At 44.5% G+C, this 17,996-nt stretch overlaps 1 protein-coding gene across 1 annotated transcript in view; it reads left to right on the plus strand.

Annotated features, from left to right (window-relative positions):
• Positions 1-2,283: 2,283 nt before the first annotated feature.
• rasgef1ba (RasGEF domain family, member 1Ba) overlaps positions 2,284-17,996 on the plus strand; it is a 71,085-nt gene continuing 55,372 nt past the window's right edge. Inside the window, exons 1-3 of the mRNA XM_069523323.1 lie at positions 2,284-2,566; positions 9,944-9,991; positions 16,177-16,230. Of these exons, the coding sequence (XP_069379424.1) occupies positions 2,498-2,566; positions 9,944-9,991; positions 16,177-16,230 (171 nt within the window). The 5' untranslated portion in view covers positions 2,284-2,497. The remainder of the gene's footprint in view (positions 2,567-9,943; positions 9,992-16,176; positions 16,231-17,996) is intronic.

Raw genomic sequence — 17,996 nt, forward strand, 5'->3', positions numbered from 1 at the left:
CGCTGAGTCAGTGTTGATGGTCTTCTAGTCTCCGCACAGTCTGTTCAGCTGCGGGCCGCCACAGCCTCCGCAAAGGTGACCGGCTCCACAATCTTGTCCCTTGCCTCCAGATTCTGTTTATGAAAAACACAACCGTTAACATGGAGGAGATTCAAATTGTGCAGATGTTGATTGGAGCACAAACCATTTTCAAAATACCTGAAATGTTCAACTTTTACAAGCTGAATTTAAATCAGGCATCTTCAGTGCTGTAAGCCCCACCCTAAAGGTACACCCCCTGAACGGGGGGGGGGGGGGGGGGGGGGAACCTAATTTTGTTTCGACTTCCTGGTTCCTGGGGAAATTTACCTTAGGCGGAAACGCAGCTTGACGACTTCTTTAAATGGGTTGAAAAAAAAAACTTTGATCTTCAACATACCGAGCAGTGCAGCACTTCTGATTTTACTCAGAAAGTAAAGTCAAACTTTAAAATTTACATTCCCTTTAACTTTTTTGTGAGTTTTGAATATTTTACTCTTTTTCCATATATTTCAAGTCGTAATTGCAACTTCTCAAACTCCTCCGCTCTGAACTTGGAGCTGGAAACTTCCTCCAAACTTTTTTCTTTCTTAGAGATTTCACTGGATGTGTGTTGGGCGTCCTGATGAAAGTGGTGACATCACACAGACTGTTCTCGCTCCCTCAATCCACTTCTCACACTCTACATACTTTTCACACATCAAAGTGCTGCAGACGCTGGAAATATAAAATGAATTCTACGTATGATGGTCGTCACATCGCGAGCTGTGACCGTCGCAGCACAGGAAGTGAAGGGAGAGCAACATGGAAGGTGCTGCCGTTGAAAATACACCCAGACTCATCTCTCCTAACTTTTATAATCTCTCACTCTGTTTCCTCGAGTCATTACGAGGCTGCGATGAAGATAAAACTAAAACCCACAAAAAGGATCAGAACAACATTCAGGACGATGATGATGAAGAGGAGGGATGCACGCTCTCTGAGTTCTACCTCTGTGGATTAACACGCTTAATATTTCTGTGTTGTAGTTTTTTTTTATTTTTCCAGAGGGTCGTGACCTGATAATCTTTTTCTGAGCCACTCTGATGGTTTTCTGTGTTTTTTCCCTCAGTTGATGAAGTGAAAAGATCTTTTAAACGTTTAGTTTGAGTTCAGATCCCGTTGAATCCCTGAGTGAAACGTTTTTCCGTCTCCAGCAGATTTATATGATTCATGGATTAAATTAGGAGAAGGAACCTGTCTCCTGTCTGATAATCTGTCTTATTGTCCGTTGGACTCAGTGTCCTCGTTACACATATGAAGTAATAGATTACAATGTGGAAACTGTGGTTTAAGACAAATGATGCCTTCAGGACAAGAGCAGATAAATGAGCACAGCAACACAAACAGTCTAATGTTCTTTAATGAGTCAAATATATTTATCCCTTGTCTGTCTTATTTTCCTAAATGCTGCACATCTTATTTTGAAATTCTAATTGTAATATGTTATATCTATATCTTCCCCCGTCGCTTTAATTTGCTGTTTATCATTTGCTCCGGACATTTTCACTTCACCCCCCCCCCCCCCCCCCCCCGACCTCGTGTTGATGAACGATGTGAACATTTACATTTACAGCTGATTCACGAGCTTTGAGATGAATTGTTGCATGAATCACTGAGTCCTTTTGTTTTGTTTGATTTTTTTAATGAACCCAAACTAAAATCATCTCAGAGCTGACGAAGCATCTGAACCACCGGGACAACAACAACAACAACAACAACAACAACAACAACAACAACAACAACAACAACAACAACAACAACAACAACAACAACAACAACAACCACAACAACAACAACAGAGCTGCAGATGAATTGTGAGATTTTGTTGAATAAATTACACATTTAAAAACACAAACACATGCATCAGTGTCAGACGTCCTGATGAAACTAATGATTTGTAGTAAATCCTGGTTCGTGTGTTCTGTGGCTGCATGTCTGTATTCACACGTGTGGGATTTGTTTCATGTGTCATGTTTTATTCTTTATTGTCTTTATGAATCAGGAGGAGGAGGAGGAGGAACCACCTGACATCAGTGGTCCGGTCCCGCCCACACCCTCTCTGCTCGGCCCCACCCATTGGCCCCACCTGCTGCCTGTCTCTCCACACGCCACCTCCTCCTCCTCCTCCTCCTCCTCCTCCTCCTCCTCCTCCTCCTCCTCCTCCTGCTCCTCTCTGCTCAGAGGATTTGAACACTGCACGCTTCATAAAGCTTCACTGCGCTGGACTCACACCTTCATCCCTTATCCAGCTGCACACCTCCTCCTCCTCCTCTTCCTCCTCCTGTCTGCAGGGTTTATTGGAGCAGCTGCAGGAGAAGTGGAAGAAAAGAAGAAGGGGGAATGTGCGCAGGGTCCTTGAACGCCTCAGAGAAGTTCACCTGTTGATTTCACGCCGAAGATTTCAGGAATACTTCAGGAGCACGCCTCTCTCATCCCCATGGCAAAGTTCCTGGCCGAGCTACTGGGATGCACACTTCCAGACAAGAGCGCTGCGCCATTGTTCGAGGTGAGAAGCTTTGTTCTGGGACCAGTTCCCTCATGATCTATAATCCCTCACCGATATTCATCCATCACAAGGTTGCATGTTCACATCATAGATTCTCCATGGCAACGGGAGGCTGAGGCAGCTCCCTCTGTGATTGACAGCTCTAGATGTTTGTCTGGCTGCAGATTCATAAAAAGAAAACCTGTAATATTCCTGAAAACACGAGCTCGTGCTTCACCTCTGCTGCTGCTGCTGCTGCTGCTGCTGCTGCTGCTGCTGCTTCACCTCTGCTGCTGCTGCTGCTGCCCTCAGTGACTTTGTGACCAGCTTGTTTCACTTTGTGTGTTTTTTTTTTTATTCTCCTCCTCTGACGTGGAGCAGATTCTATGATGTTCACAGTTACCTGCCAAAAATAATTTTAGGACGATTACGTGGGGATTTTCATTGTGAGCTGCACTCGGTGCCAGAAAGAGTCTCAAAGGATAAATGGTTGAAACACTCAAGTATATGGGTCAGTGTGCCTCACACACACACACACACACACACACACACACACACGTCTGCCTCAGGACAGTTCACTTTTATTCGACTCTTCACGGGTTGATGGATAAATCTGCTGTGAAATGTGTTTTTGTAGAAAATGCAGAACTTTGTCGGCTCCTCCTCCGATGCTGCCTGTAGGTTTGTCTTCGTGTTTTCTCTGCTGATCAGCTGCTGAGTTAAGTGTTTACTTAAATTAAATGAGTGTTGATCAGACCAGTGATGGATGGATTGTCTTTCTTATCCCTGAGGGGCCAAAACATGTTACAGAGAATAAATAAACATTTAAAATACAGGACAGAATCGAAACTGCCACATTTGCGTGAGTGTGGAATTAGAAGAAATTGCATTTAAATATAAAAATCCATTCCTCATTAAATATGTCTGCGACCTCCATTTTATCTCAAGCTGATGAGTCTAATGATTCTTATGGAAGGAGCCAAAACTCTGGTTTGAATTCATCATTACTTTGTTGTCATGAGAGCGAAACCTTAATGATGCATGAAATGTCGCCTGGGCTGTCGGGACGATCTCGGTTGGTCCAGGATTGAAATACGGAGCAGCTGCCGGGTGATTCATTAAGTTTGTCTTGTTCCCTTTTTACACGGAATCACTATCAAACATTTGCTGCACGTCCCGGTGTTGGAATAATCTCACGTGAAATACAGCGACAATTTAAAACCGTTTAGCTTCAGGCATTTTCTTGTCGTGTCTCCAATTTGAGGCTATAGATTAATGTCACGTGCTGCCTGGGTTATATAAGTGCAATGGTAACTAGACTAGATTTCCACCGTGCAGGAACCCTAACTCCTTCAAGTCAGGGAAGATATATATATATATACTGTATATTTATATATATATGTATATATTTACTGACTTTATATTCAGTCCCAGATTGTTGTTAGTTCGTTTCTGTCTGATTCCAAAAGGAAACACAATTCATTTTAGTGTCGGGACCTGTTGCGTAACATGGGCTCAAAATGAATAAACAGTTTTTTTATATTCATCACACACAAACACACAGCAGCAATAATCCACTGCAGCCGCGGGACCGTTAATCCGCCGGGCATCATCTCAATCTGCTGAACACACACTGTGTGAGAGCCGCGTATTAAAATCATCTCAGAAATGTGTCGAAGAGGATCATCGCAGCAACTTCTGGGAAAATTAAACGATGACCTGCTCTGTGTGGATCGACCGGGGGACAGAGATTAGATTCACACACGTTATATAAATCCACGTTTTCAGTTCGGCCTCCAACCACGAATCTGTCGAAGAGATGCTCTGCTGATTTTCACTTTAGATCCATTAAAACTACGTCTGTTCGAACTCTGCTGCGTCACGTCTCCACGTTTAAATCAGATTTCTATGTAGGTGTTTTGTCTTTTTTTTACCGGTTGATTGGGACCAAAGAGTCCGTGCAGCTGCAGAGGAGAGCGATTGGGCGAAAGTTCCCATCAGGGCGAGGTGTCAGTCAAACCGCTAACCGCTCATCACAGGGTCGTTCCCGCCGGGCGGAGGAATGACTGTTGATGAAGCCCCTTCTTCTCAATTCATGGCAAACAGCTGCGCTGCCTCCACATGTGCCAAACACAAGAGCGAGCAGATTTCATCCACAGACGTTTGTCATCGAGTGTCGACCCCCGTGACTGAATGATGAATCACGACGTCCTTGAACTCTAATGGCTGCTGGAAACCAGCGCCAAGAAAACTGAACCATACTTCTTCCATAACTTTCTAAATGCTAGTTTGACTATTCTGAATTAATACGATTCTTTTTGAGAGTTTTGATATTAAAGGCTTGAATAGAAATATATTTTTGGATAAGATCACCTCGAGTTTGTGGCAGAGGAAACAGACAAAAGATGGCGGCAAACAAATCCAGGTCTGGAGTAAACTTCTCACCAGAAACCTGCCGGTAAAAAGACTCATTTCTACCACGTTAGTTAAAGTAGGTTAACAAGTGTGATTTCATTAGAAATAGTTTTTAATCAATGTCGTGTTTGCAAATAATTCATTCAGCCAGTTCGGCCTCACTCGTGTGTTTCCTATGTGATGTAACCACACGGTGGCAGCGTGCAACACACATCCACGTGCAGCTCGCTGGTTGAGTCCAGAGAGAGAGAGAGAGAGAGAGAGAGAGAGAGAGAGAGAAAGTGATGGACTGAGATTTAATCCACCGACTCTCGGAGGAAAGAGACGTTTGTTTCATTTCTTCCTTCTTGTGAAGAAAAACTAAAACAACCGTTGATTGAAATACCTTCTGCTTTTTACAGGATTTGAAGATTCTTCTTTAAAAACACAAATGTTCTTCAGGAGCATCGTTTTTACTGCTTTTAAAAACCGTTGGACTCTGACGGTGGCGTGTTGCTTATGTTGCATGTCTTGTTATTTTTGTGGATTCAGATTCAGTCACACCGACCGAGAGCTGAGAGAACGAAGCAGATATTGTTCTTATAGACGAATGTGGTTTTTCTTTAAGTCGCTCTCCGGCTCAGAGCTGCTGAGTTTCACCGAAAAACAAATCCTCTTCTGAGACGACAGGTGTGATCACAGACATCCAGTCCTTCAGTGAACTCAAATCAAACTGTCTCCCATGATCCCGGAGTGAACGTGACGAGAGAGGAGGAGGAGGAGGAGGAGGAGGAGAGGAAGGAAAGGGCTGAGGGAGGGAGTCGAGTGATAAGGAGCTTCACACGGTCATTTGAGGCGTCACCGGCTGTCAGTCATTATATAAGGAGTCCGTCACTGTGCGAATCCTCGTCATTAGAATCCCTTTTACTCACTTTTCATTGTTTGCATCCTGGAGGTTTAGAAAACTTACTGTTCATCCTGCCTGGTTTATCTGCACAACGTTGTGCTTTTACTTTTAAGACAAATAGCCATGACCACTAACTGTTCACGTGCCAAATGTGAAGTCGCTAAGACGAACGCTTCGTTTGCTGAAGGTTTGACTCTAAAGATGAGAAAAGATTGAATCAACTGAACTGTAAATTCTGCAGCTTGAGGTCAAACGGTGAAAGAAAAAGTAAAAAATGTCGAAGATGAAGATGAAGCAGCCTGACTGACGACGGAGGGAACGTCTCTGTGCAGCTTCACCGCAAACACCAGGCGAGTTGATGGAGCGAGGCAGATTTCATTTCAGGGGAAACTCTGCTGGATTTCTGTTCCAGCATTTTAACTCTGTGCAAATATGCTTTTGACTGTGGTTTGATTCCGGGAGACTCATTCACATGAATAGCAATGAGATGCGCTCTGCATTCAGGAAGAGGAGACCCCCCGCCATTCATATGCACATAACAGTGTCTCATACACACCGGCTCATTGGCAGTCACACACACACACACACACACACACACACACACACACACACACACACAGTGTCCTCCTCATGCACGTCCCCTCGAGATGAGTTGAGCCGTCTTTTCATCCAGCGCCACCATCGGGTAACGTTCTGAACTACTGCAGCAGAAAACACGACGAACACGGTACCGACCGAATAAACATCGCAGCGTCGTCAGCGTTAGCTCGGCCGATGTGAGCGTTCGGCCTTAACGACTTCCTGTTTGTGTCAGTAAAACCATGTGACCGCGGAGTTGACCTTGACCTGTGAGGGTGACTCCCCCAACAGAACGACCAGGACCCCACTGACACCTCGTACATCATTACTCCAGGACGACTGATGCACCGAGGTCCCAACGTCTCTCTCTAACACACACACACACACACACACACACACACTCGTCGTCTGACCTTCCACAGAGGGCGAGCACGTTTCATCTGCAGGGGCGAGGAGCTTCAGCAGCGACGGGTCACTGAGGTCACAGCCCGCTGGGACAAATTTAGCAGAGTGTCTCAGGACGACGGACGTTTACTGCAGCTTGTTTACTGCAGCTTCCAGAGACGAAGTGCTGAAGTGGAGTAAAAGTGCAGTTAAAGGTCCAACGTGTCCGATTCAGGTGAAAGGTGAAATGTATTCACTGGTTCATCTCGTCTAAATTGTATGAGTTGTAGTTTTCTTTACCCCAGAAAAGACAGTTTATATTCAAATACTTTATATTTACACCGAGGGGACCCTCTGTACCTTTAAATGTAGGAGGACAGAAAATATGAATCGACAGTAAACTCAGATCTATGATCCTCTCCGTATCTTTGACGCCTGCAACGTCCCGACATGCAAACTTTTACTTGCATGTTAAAGTTGAAACCAGGGGCCCCTCTGTGTTTTACGCCGTGACTCAGTGATTCTGCAATCTTAAAAAAAAAAAAAAAAAGAGAGACAGAATTTAGAAATCTCCAAAAGATGAATGAGACGCCCCCTTCCTCTCATTTCCCTCACCCTTCCCCTCCCCCTCACCTCGTCCCTCTCCTCCCATCGGGGACGTGTTCTCGGCTGTATCAGACTCCTCTAAAAGGTCACAGGCAATTTCCTGCAGTAAAAAAACCAAAAGGACAAAAATGATGAAACACGTTTCTTCTGTTTCGTCCACAGAACGAGTCTCCTCCGTCAGACTCGGGGAACACGAGTTGCTTGTTGATTTAAAGCGACGTCTGTAAAATCGAGCCGTGGAGAAAAAAGATCCCGTCTGATTGGGTTGAAGGCGGCGTCATAAGATATGGATGATATATTTGCTCTGTGGTTTTCAGAGAATTAACGAGATAATGAATCAGCGGAGGTGAAGAGTGTTTGAAGGAAAGTTTGCGATTGACATTTAAACTTTTCTGGGCGGAGGAAGGTCGAAGTGAAACAAGTCGTTAATTATTCTCAGATATTTTCCCGATTCATTAAAAACCAAGTCACGAAGTGAATCTTTTGTTTTCACAAGTGATTTATAATCTTGTGTCATCACCTCAGTACAAATGATGAAAGCAGAAATACTCTAAAGATTATTCTGTGAATGAGCTCGGTGCAGTTTGAGCCTCAGTTTGTTTTCAGTGTTTGATTTCTTTTTATTCTGACACTTTTCTTTTCATGTGCAGATAAAAAGCTGCTCTGAAGTTGAGAGAGAATTTTAAATGTGGATTCTCCAAATCCAAATGTGATAAATTGTCTTTTTAAGTGTGTCTCTACTCATCGTCCTGTTGTTGTGGACGAGTCTGACCAGAATCTCCGGCTGCTTCTTCTCAGATGAAACACAAACTCTGCAGAAACACCGGATTTTGCCATTTCCCAGAGTTCAATCTGTTTCACGATTCCACCACGTTTGTTTTTTAGCAAGATTTCAAAAAAACTGGATCAGAAAAGCGATTTCTGCATTTTTCTTTTTCACTTTCTTTGATTTGTGTTGATTCATGGATATTATAGAAAAATACTCGTATGTTATATCAGGAAACTGATTTCTATTCGTGTGCAGTTTGGTGCAGCGTGGTTAAATTTAAAGGGACTGTTGTGGGGCAGGTATGTACAACCTTAACGTGCAGCTGCAGGCCTGTAGGGGGCGCATTGTGTTACACGTTTCCTCTATAGGTGATCGTGTTTGACAGATATCTGATTTCTTTAAAACATGCTCACGTTTTTATTAAACACACAAATGATTCTGTTCAAACTTTGTCTAACGATGACTCACAGGTGTTATGCACAAAATTCCCTAATTGAAAGAAGAGTGAACACAGAGCAGCTCATGTTCATTTAGCCTCCAACTAATAGTGTCATTAATTATTTGTACATCAAGACTTTAGAACATAAAAGCTCTGCGAGCCTCGTGGGGGCAGAAGCTGTTGCATGCTTATAAATAATCATGTCACTATCTTTGTTAAACTGATGAAGTGTTTATAAAAATAGATTAAAAAAAAAAAACCCTCCATATTCCTGGAGGTCTGTTTTTCAGCTTTTCCCTAAAAAACCACGAGTCGCAGCGTCGAGCGTCAGATTCCAGACTCGTGTAAAAAAGGTCCTGTCTCTGCTTCCATCAATCACCTGTGGGACAAATAAATGAAACCTGCAGCAGCAGAACCAGAAAACTCGACTGTCGCCTCTGCTGCTCCGGTCTCACACCTGCTCCCCCCCCCCCCCACACCCCCCCCCCCCCCTAAACATCTCCAGATGCTGCAGCTCGTAAAATCCAATCCACCGTTTCCTCCTGAAGGTTCAATGCTGCTTCCTCTCTGGATCAAACGATATCTGTACACTGGGCGACATACTGCGTGTGTGAGCGTGTGCATGTATGTTGTTGTGATGTGCATGTGTGGATGTGTACGTGCAGAGCTGTGTGTGTGTGTGTGTGTGTGTATTTCAGTGTGTATCTCTGTCTTCTGTCCAGAGATTCATCAGGACTCGTTCTGTCTTCGTCTCAGAAGCTCGACCTGTTCCTCTCTCATCTCGCTCCGTTCATCTTAACGCTTCAGTTCAGCTGCAGCTATTTTGCATTTTTACATTTGCAGCGTTCAGGAAGTGACATTAATGAAACAGAAGAGTGAAGCGAGGGGGCGACAGGGAGGAGAAGTCCAGATATTGTTAAAGGAACTAAATAAATCTTACTACTTCCTCCTCTTATCCTCTCATCCAGTGGTGGACCGCACATCTGGAGCCCCGGGACATTTCCCGCTGGCCTGATGTTCTTTTTGGCTTTGAACCGATGACTCGACCCCAAAATTATAACAAGCAGAAATAAAGTGACAGACTTTTCAAATCCATTTTTCTGGCAACCGACATAAAAAAAAAAAAAAAATCCTTGAGAGGTGACACAGATATTTCACCTCACTCTGGGAACTAGTCCAACTCCCGCTCTGAATTATTGTCCCCGTCCTCTCTCGTCCACATCCATCTATGTCTTCACAAGTAAACACATATTTACCTTCATATATAAGAATAACCTTTCTAATAACTAACACGATGTTGTCTCCTCTCCCTCTCCACAGTGTCGTGGTCAGCCTCCTCTCGGACTGAGGCCTCCCTCCAAACAGCGGGTACGTGAACCAGCGTCTGCTCGTGTCTCTGTTTGTCGGAGCTGAACTGATTTGCAGGAAATAATGTTTGGATCTTTAAAGTTAAACATGTTTGTGACGCTTGTAGAGCATGAGGCATGTTGGTTATTGGCCTTGGTGGAACAATGTGTTCCCCCGAGAGACAGTCTGTGTCCTTCACACACACACACACACACACACACACACACACACCGGCAGACTGTACGGAATGTACCATTGAGTCGGTTCAGCGTACGCAAAACACTGAGCTGAAAACATCACATGACGACAGCGGCGGGCTGAAACAGTGATTGGTTACCATGGATACCCTCTGGTGACCTTTGACCTCAGGCGAGCCGCGATCATGACGTGCATCTTGTTAGATCGAACGACTCTGTGACTCGTGGACGATTCTTCTCTGGATCCCACGTGTTTATTCTTCTTCTCTGACACACGCTGACACTTTGATTATCTGAGACGGCGACAGGATGTTGTCAAATTAAAAAAGGAAGCGCTGGTAACTAAGGGTGACCAGGTTTTCTTTGAAGATGGTATAGAACACACACACACACACACACACACACACACACACACACACACACTCACACTCAGGACTAAACGCTGGAGGCCGCCACTTTGATCTTCTCCCTCTGTTTGACTCCTGTCCCCCCCTCCCCCCTCCGCTCACTGTTTCTTGTTTAATGTCGTCCTCTCTCTCTCTCTCTCTCTCTCTCTCTGTCGTATCATATACAGTTACATCCATAAAACCTTTGTTGGAACCAGAAAACCTCATTCTGATATTTCTGTAAAACACGTTCTGCTTCTTGACCTCGGTCTGATTCTCCGTCTCTGTCTGAGAATGCAGCCGAACACATCTTTCATCTCGCTCCTAATTCCCTCTGTCAGTTTTACGAGTATTAAACGAACCCGGACGACTGTGTAATCTGGCGGTTTGTGTTTCGGCGGGCGGGCCCCTCGAGGTCGCTGAGCATTCAGGTGTTCGCCTGGCTGTTACCTCGTCAGGATCAAAGCCGGGTAGAGGAGCCTGGCCTTGATCATTTGAGAAGCATGAGCTCAGCACCGGGCTTTTGTTCCCTGCTCAGAGCTCAGGAGTGACACTGACACCGAGAGGCAGCAGGAGAGGAATCTGTGACGCTGGTTTACTTGTAGATTGAATGGTGATAGTGCAGCTTGTTCTTCACACAAAGAAGAATTAAATTCACCTCCAGCGGTTACGTAACATTTAACTGAACCTCCATGCGAGACGGGGAAACACCGGAGGCCGGCGGATACAGAACCAACTCTGTTCAGCTCCGAGCAACGATGGTTTCACGGGTGCTGAGAAATTCTTCCGGCGATTGAACACAAACCGGAGGAGACGACGGCAAACAGCCACGAATCCACAGACCTCAAGTCAGCAGAGGCAGCAAATATTTCATTTTTCACACCAATGTCCTGAGTCAATATCACAAGACGCCTCCTCAGGTTCAGAGTTTGTCAGAGCGACGACTCGTGGCTGCGTTCGTCTGTTTGTTTACAGGAAAAACTTTGTGTCATCATATCACATGTACTTTAAATCAAGCTGCTCTTTTACTGGTGCTTCAGTTTTAAGAAGTTGATTTCTCTGCATGACGGCAGCAGGGTACTGTTATAGCTCCTGGGCGTGTACGTGTGTGTGTGTGTGTGTGTGTGTGTGTGTGTGTGTGTGTGTGTGTGTGTGTGTGTGTGTGTGTGTGTCCCACAGACAGACTCATTCTAACTCTTCGTTCAGGAAATGATTCACCATCATAAGGTGTCATGTGATATAAGAAGTCAGAAATAGATTTTTCCAGGTATCGCTGCCTCCTACAGGACTTCACACAAACTGTAGCTCGTGTAGCTTCACTGATGGTTCTGCTCCCTCTCGTCACACAACGCCCAGAAAAATGTACCATCGCGACGTCCCTACTGGTCGGTAACTCCGCAGGGTCGACCCCCTTCTGCCCCGTCAGCTGACAAATCATCTTCCCACAAGGCTTCCTCCAGAGGAATAATCCAATTTTAATTTCCGCAGACCTACAGCATGCATGCCATCTCCGCAATAAAGCCCACAGGATTATTTTTCAATTTAAACATGGTGTCGTCAGCTCTGATACTTTAGTTTAAAGAACAATCTTCACTGAGGGACCAGTTTTTTTAATGAATGTGAGACAGGAAGCAGACGTGGTGATGGACTGATGATATAAACAGTTTTCTCTTCGATGCAGGTTGTAGATATCAGTCCTCTTAATGTAAATGTTAATATTTATTTATTTACGATCCGAGAATTATTCTCAGTGAACATGTAAAAAAAAATATCAATGTTAAAGGAAGTGAAAAAACAAAAACTCTTTCAGGTTGTGAGTTAAACTTGATGGAAAAATGTGAATCCAGAAAGAAAGAGAGGATTTTTAGAACCTTCTTTAACGGAGAAGCATAATTCCTGGATCTTGATGAAATAAATCAGATTGATATTTATCACGTTGCTTTATTGAATTCAAGGGTCATTCATTCATTCGTTCATTCAGATTCGCTGCAGGTTTGACATTCTTGTGTTTTATTTCCGTTCTAAGCCTCGACTGTAATCGTAGTAAGCGTTCAGAGAACCTTGTCGATGCCAAATGAAACATGCAGTCAATCTCGGACAAATATCAAAACTACACAACGGCTATAAATACACAATCGCTGCGTGGCGCCGTGGCCTGATTCGCTCCTGACCTGGTTCACGGTGAATGACGGACGGACCGGGTCACATGATTCTGAAGTCTTTTCAAACTAGGGCAGCGGAGCGGCCGTCCAGAAATCACACAGACTTTGATCCAGGTTTTGTAACAGCGTCACATGACGGCCTGTAAAGCTCGTGGTCAGTGAGTCAAAAAGGAGAAAAAAAGAGATTAACTGGACGTCACAGGAGAGAAAATAAACTGTGACCAGAAGCTGGGATCGAATACATCATTTCTAATAAATGCAAAACGGGGAAAACATTGATTACTAATCAGACGAAGTGTTACGCAACAGAATACGACTGCAGGACTAATCGTGTGGGGGGGGGGGGCAGAGGTTCGATGTCTCCGTTCAGCTGTAAAAAATTGTCACTTCAACTTTTACCAGGTCAGCTGTAGTTCAGAGCAGCCTCCGTCTGCGAGATAGTAATCCTGCTTCCCTCAGATGTCGCGGAGCGGCGGTTTCCTGGTGGTCAGCCTCTATCAGCAGCTCTGTAGTTTCGTCCCGAGCGACGGGTCAAAGGTCGGAGGGAGAAGCGTCGCTTTGAGGTTCAAGGCCCCCGAAGCGATTATCTCATGACAGCAAATGAAAACGCCGAGAGGCAGAAGCGGACGTTAGTGTCGTCTGTTCACTGTCAATTACTCCAACATCTGAACCTCAGAGCAGTTTGAACGATGTGAAGCCGCTCTCTGACTCGAACTGAACTCCGGAGATCTTCAGCAGCGTGAGAGCCTCTGGACATGCTGCGGACTTTCTCCGCCTGCTCCTCTGGTGTGAATCTTTAAGGTTTCTGTCATTAAGGTCATTCTGATCACACTGATGTATGATTTAATCAGTTATTTGATGATATTAACGAGGTGAAATGTCACGATTGACAGCTCGGACTGACTCGTGATTGGTCGAGTGCTGGTATTGATCCGGCCTCGACCCGGCGGCTCCTCGATCGCTGAAGGCCGCTCTGCTGTGACACTACTCACAGGTGCCAGTAGCTGCAGTGATTTCTCTTTGCTTCATAATTCCTGAAATATCTGATGACCTTTATCTGTTCTTTGTTTTTAATTAGTCTCTGCTCTGCCCCGTAAATGATTCACATAACTCGGCCTGAGCTTGTATTAATAACTAATAGGACTAAGTGACATGAGGGAACAGCCAGTTCTCTGGCGCGGCCGAGGGTCGAAAATCTCCGAGATTACGCCGGTCACGCCGCGACAAAGATTTCTGCTCCTGCAGCAGGAGGTCAACCGACAAAGAGCAGAAATGGACCAGTTCTGTAAACTATATCGGTCATTACGTGTGTTATGGGTTTGGGAATGATTTTTGCCAGCGTGGTCGACTGCGGAGCTTTGATAACGGCTTGTGTAGCTGCAGCACAAGAAGGCTGTATTAGGAATTTGTGAAATATGAGTTGATCTCTTGATCCTGGGGCTCGATAATGCAAACCTCCATGATTTAATCAGCGTAATCCCTCTTTCTGGTAATATGCTTTAAGAGGATTTATCTCTATATGTTATTATGGCATCAGCTCCTCAGAAGAGATTATTCATTTTCCCTCTGAATCATATGTTCGACTGTATTATTAAAAAGCACATTATTTTATAAAAGAACAAGGATTTCTTCTCCTGCAGGAGCGTGACACACACATAACACACACACACACACACGCAATCGAACACATGTTAACGTGTTACCTCGACCAGAAGCAGAATAAATACAACATCCAGTGTGGCAGCATCAAAATGGTCTTTCCCATTGATTTCCTGTTTGTGTGTCACAGAGAAACACGTCGGCTAATAGGCTGAGTTATGCAACAGCATGCAGCTGTGGGCTTTTACTCATAAATCCCTGCCAGGGCTCAACTTGAGGAGATTAAATTTGAGTGAATGCCCACCCTGACCGCAGCGCGTGGCTGCAGAGTCACTTTCACTTCATTTGACACTCCGCTGGAATAAAGAGAAGGAGACTCGAAACCTTTGTTTTGGGGAAAGATTTGATTTCGTGCTCTCGAAGATGCAGAAGTGTTTTTTTTATTCTGCAAAGATTTCACAAATGGAACTAGAATGTCAAGCTCCTCTGAGTCTAAGTCTAAGCAAATATAAAATAACTCTGAAAACACTTTATCTCACAATGAGAAAGTAAAAGATAATAAATCTGGATCTGCACCATAATTGAAACGGTTCTTCCGTTAGTTCAACCTAGTTTCATGACGATCTGTCCGATAGTAAAACATTTATGTTGGAAACTTGTCTGAATAATTTGCACCTCATGACTCCGAACTGTTAATCACCCGCCTGGACTGTAGATCTCACTTCTTTCTCTTCTTTCCCATAATCCAGTTGTGTGGGCGGTGATCTGTGTCTTCTGTCTCAGCGTCAGGTCGTCACGTGACCTGCAGAGAGAAGCACTTTTATTCTGCTCCGTTGGCTCTTTCTCCGTTTAACGCTTCAATTTTAATTGGCCCGTATGTGCTGCCCACATTCTGCTCCACATTAAACGCAGATGACGACCATTACTCTGGGCGAAGGCACCTGTCCCGCAGTAATAAATTAGACATTTTTATTAGCGCCATAATTTTCCCCCGTTGTGCCGTCAGTGCCGTCCACCTCCACCGCCCCACAGCTCATCAGGTTTCTGCTCGGTCGCTGCTTTGTGCCAATAGATTTATTTGCTTTAGTTTGCTGGATTAGTTTTGACCGATACACTTGACTGAGGACGAGATAAACTGAGCTGCAGCAGCGATTCTGGAGGAATCTAGGTCATGAATTCAACTTTTTATTTTTTCTAAGTTGTTCTTTTGTTTATTTATTGATCATTTGAATCATAATGTCTGGAGCTCATTGAACTACATGATTGTCCTTTAAGTATATACGGTAATACCTTCATTTACTTTGATTAAACGAAGCTGTTGTTTAAAACCATTTTGCTGCAATGACGTCATTTGGTGCCAGAATCTATGAAGGGGGATGGAGTCTCAAGACCTATACTGCAGCCAACCACCAGGGGCTGATCGATACGCTTGGCTTCACGTCCAGGAAGCTGTCGTCCATCTTTATTTTTAGTCTTTATATAGACAGTGTTTTTGTGTGTTTTACAGACGCACACAAATTTTCCTTTACCCCAAAAAAACCCCTCAAAAGATGGAGATGTGAGCACAGATGTCAGACTGCTTCATTTCATGTCCGAGTGAAAGCTGATAATTCCAGTAATTCAAAGGAACTTCTCTGTGTTTTCCCTCTCATCCATGAAGCTTCGTCTCTTCTATGGCGTAGCCGTGATTTCCACGGATATTAAAAGAATCCTCATAAAGTCCCTTAGAATCCTGGTTTTGTGTCACAGGCAATATGTGTATATTTACATTTTGAGGCCTCAATAACTTTACGCTACGATTTCTTTGCTCCGTTGTATAAAACGACCCTGATGTGACTGAATCTCTACTCTCTTCTCCTCAGACGACTATTTTCGGGACGTTAAACAACGAGAGAGGCCGATGTGACAACAGACTGGTGAGTCACCTCCATGTTAACTTTCTCCAACCGGAACGTGACGCTGGCAAAGTCAGGACGTTTGGGTTCTGAGGGTGTCACTGTGACGACGGCTTTAACTGAAGCAAGTTGTGGGAATTTTAATTAACCTAAAATTCCTGAGGATAAATATTCTCAAAAACAGATGTCCACCTTTCTGTGTGTGTGTGTGTGTGTGTGTGTGTGTGTGTGTGTGCGTCTGCGTCCTCTGAACATGAATGTACATTTTTGTGGATATTGACACGTTCTGAAAGGAACATCGTCTTTCAGCTGCGTTCCGAGCCTCCTCTGCCCGACAGATGGTAAACGTCTTGTGAGTTTGTCGATGACACCAGGTTTTTGTAGATTTCCTCTGTCTCTGTGAAATACAAACGAGGACGGCAGACGCCACAGAAAGCCAATTAACCAGCTACAGAGGAAATTATTAAGCTGGCTTCTCGTTTGCGTGGCTTCAACTCTGGGAGCAGGCGAGTCTCTGGTGAGCTTGTGCCAACTGGCACGACTTGTTTAATCACTTAGCCCAGCGGCACAGAGTGAAGCCGGCAGATTTATGGTTACGTCCATTGATCAGAAAACAATGAACGTGTCTCTTTGTGCTCCGTCTACAAAGCCCCCACGGGCCCCGTGACCATTCAGCAGCATCTCTGACGGCCGGCCCCTGGCTTCATTCAGTCCGGGCTCAGTAATGGACTGCAGCAGGTGGGTGGGCAGACCACTGTTGATCCACAGACATCTGATGGAGCTGATCACGAAAGACATTTAAACCCTTTGAGGATGTAAAGAGACACAGCAGGTTATCGGTGTTTGGTGACATTTGTTCTGGTGGAACGTGTCCAGGTTCTTCAGCTGCTCCGAGTCGAGGGACTCCGTCTTTATTCAGCTTTGAATTAATGTTAATGTGACGGAAGACGTGAGCACTAAAACTTAATTCCAAACCAAACCAGGTTTAATTCATAATGTGACCGATAATTTACTGATAATAAAAATTATTATAGTTTCTCTCGATGATTATCATTTGTCCAGAAGGAAAAACCTGACGAGAGAGTTGACGCAGACACTGATGACATATTTAAGTTTATTATTTTATGCATTTAAGCCTTTAACCAAAAGCTTTTACCTTTTTTTATACTCAAAACTCAAACACGTAGAAGAAATTTGGGGAAACAGATTTTATTTGCAGCCATTTTCCTCAAGCGGTGCAAAAATATGGATTCACATGCATGAATTGATAAAAAGGGAGCTTAAATAAATCCCTGTCACTCGTCAGCTCGCTCTGTGTTTGTGGGTCAGAGATCAGGGTTTTTAGGGTTAAGGGGCTAAAGCTCTAGAAAACCATCACATCACTTAAAACCAGGCTTTATTTCTCTCCAGCTGGTTTCAGTGTTTCAGACGATCCACTCAGGATTCATCCATTCACTTCCCTTTCTCTCAGTTCAGGTGAGGTTTTCTGCTCCTCCCTGACTTCACGTCTCCCCTCTGGATGTTTTTTGCCTTTGGGCTCACGAGGCCCAGGTGGAGCGGCGTCAGGCGCTGGCCGAAGATTATGCTAATGTTATGGATGGTGAACAAAAGGATCTCAGTGGGTGAGGCAGCCAGAGAAGACGAGCCGCCATGATATCGCCGCAGACGGCTTAACTCTCATGCATCACGGGTCTTTGTGGGATTAATCTAATAATGAAGCCAGAGTTTTGCCTAAATCCTAATCGATTTTTGTCACCCATGTGGACGTTGAACTGTATTTGAATAGT

The sequence above is a fragment of the Paralichthys olivaceus genome, chromosome 4 (assembly GCF_024713975.1).
Source record: "Paralichthys olivaceus isolate ysfri-2021 chromosome 4, ASM2471397v2, whole genome shotgun sequence".
In the NCBI taxonomy this organism is placed as follows: domain Eukaryota; kingdom Metazoa; phylum Chordata; class Actinopteri; order Pleuronectiformes; family Paralichthyidae; genus Paralichthys; species Paralichthys olivaceus.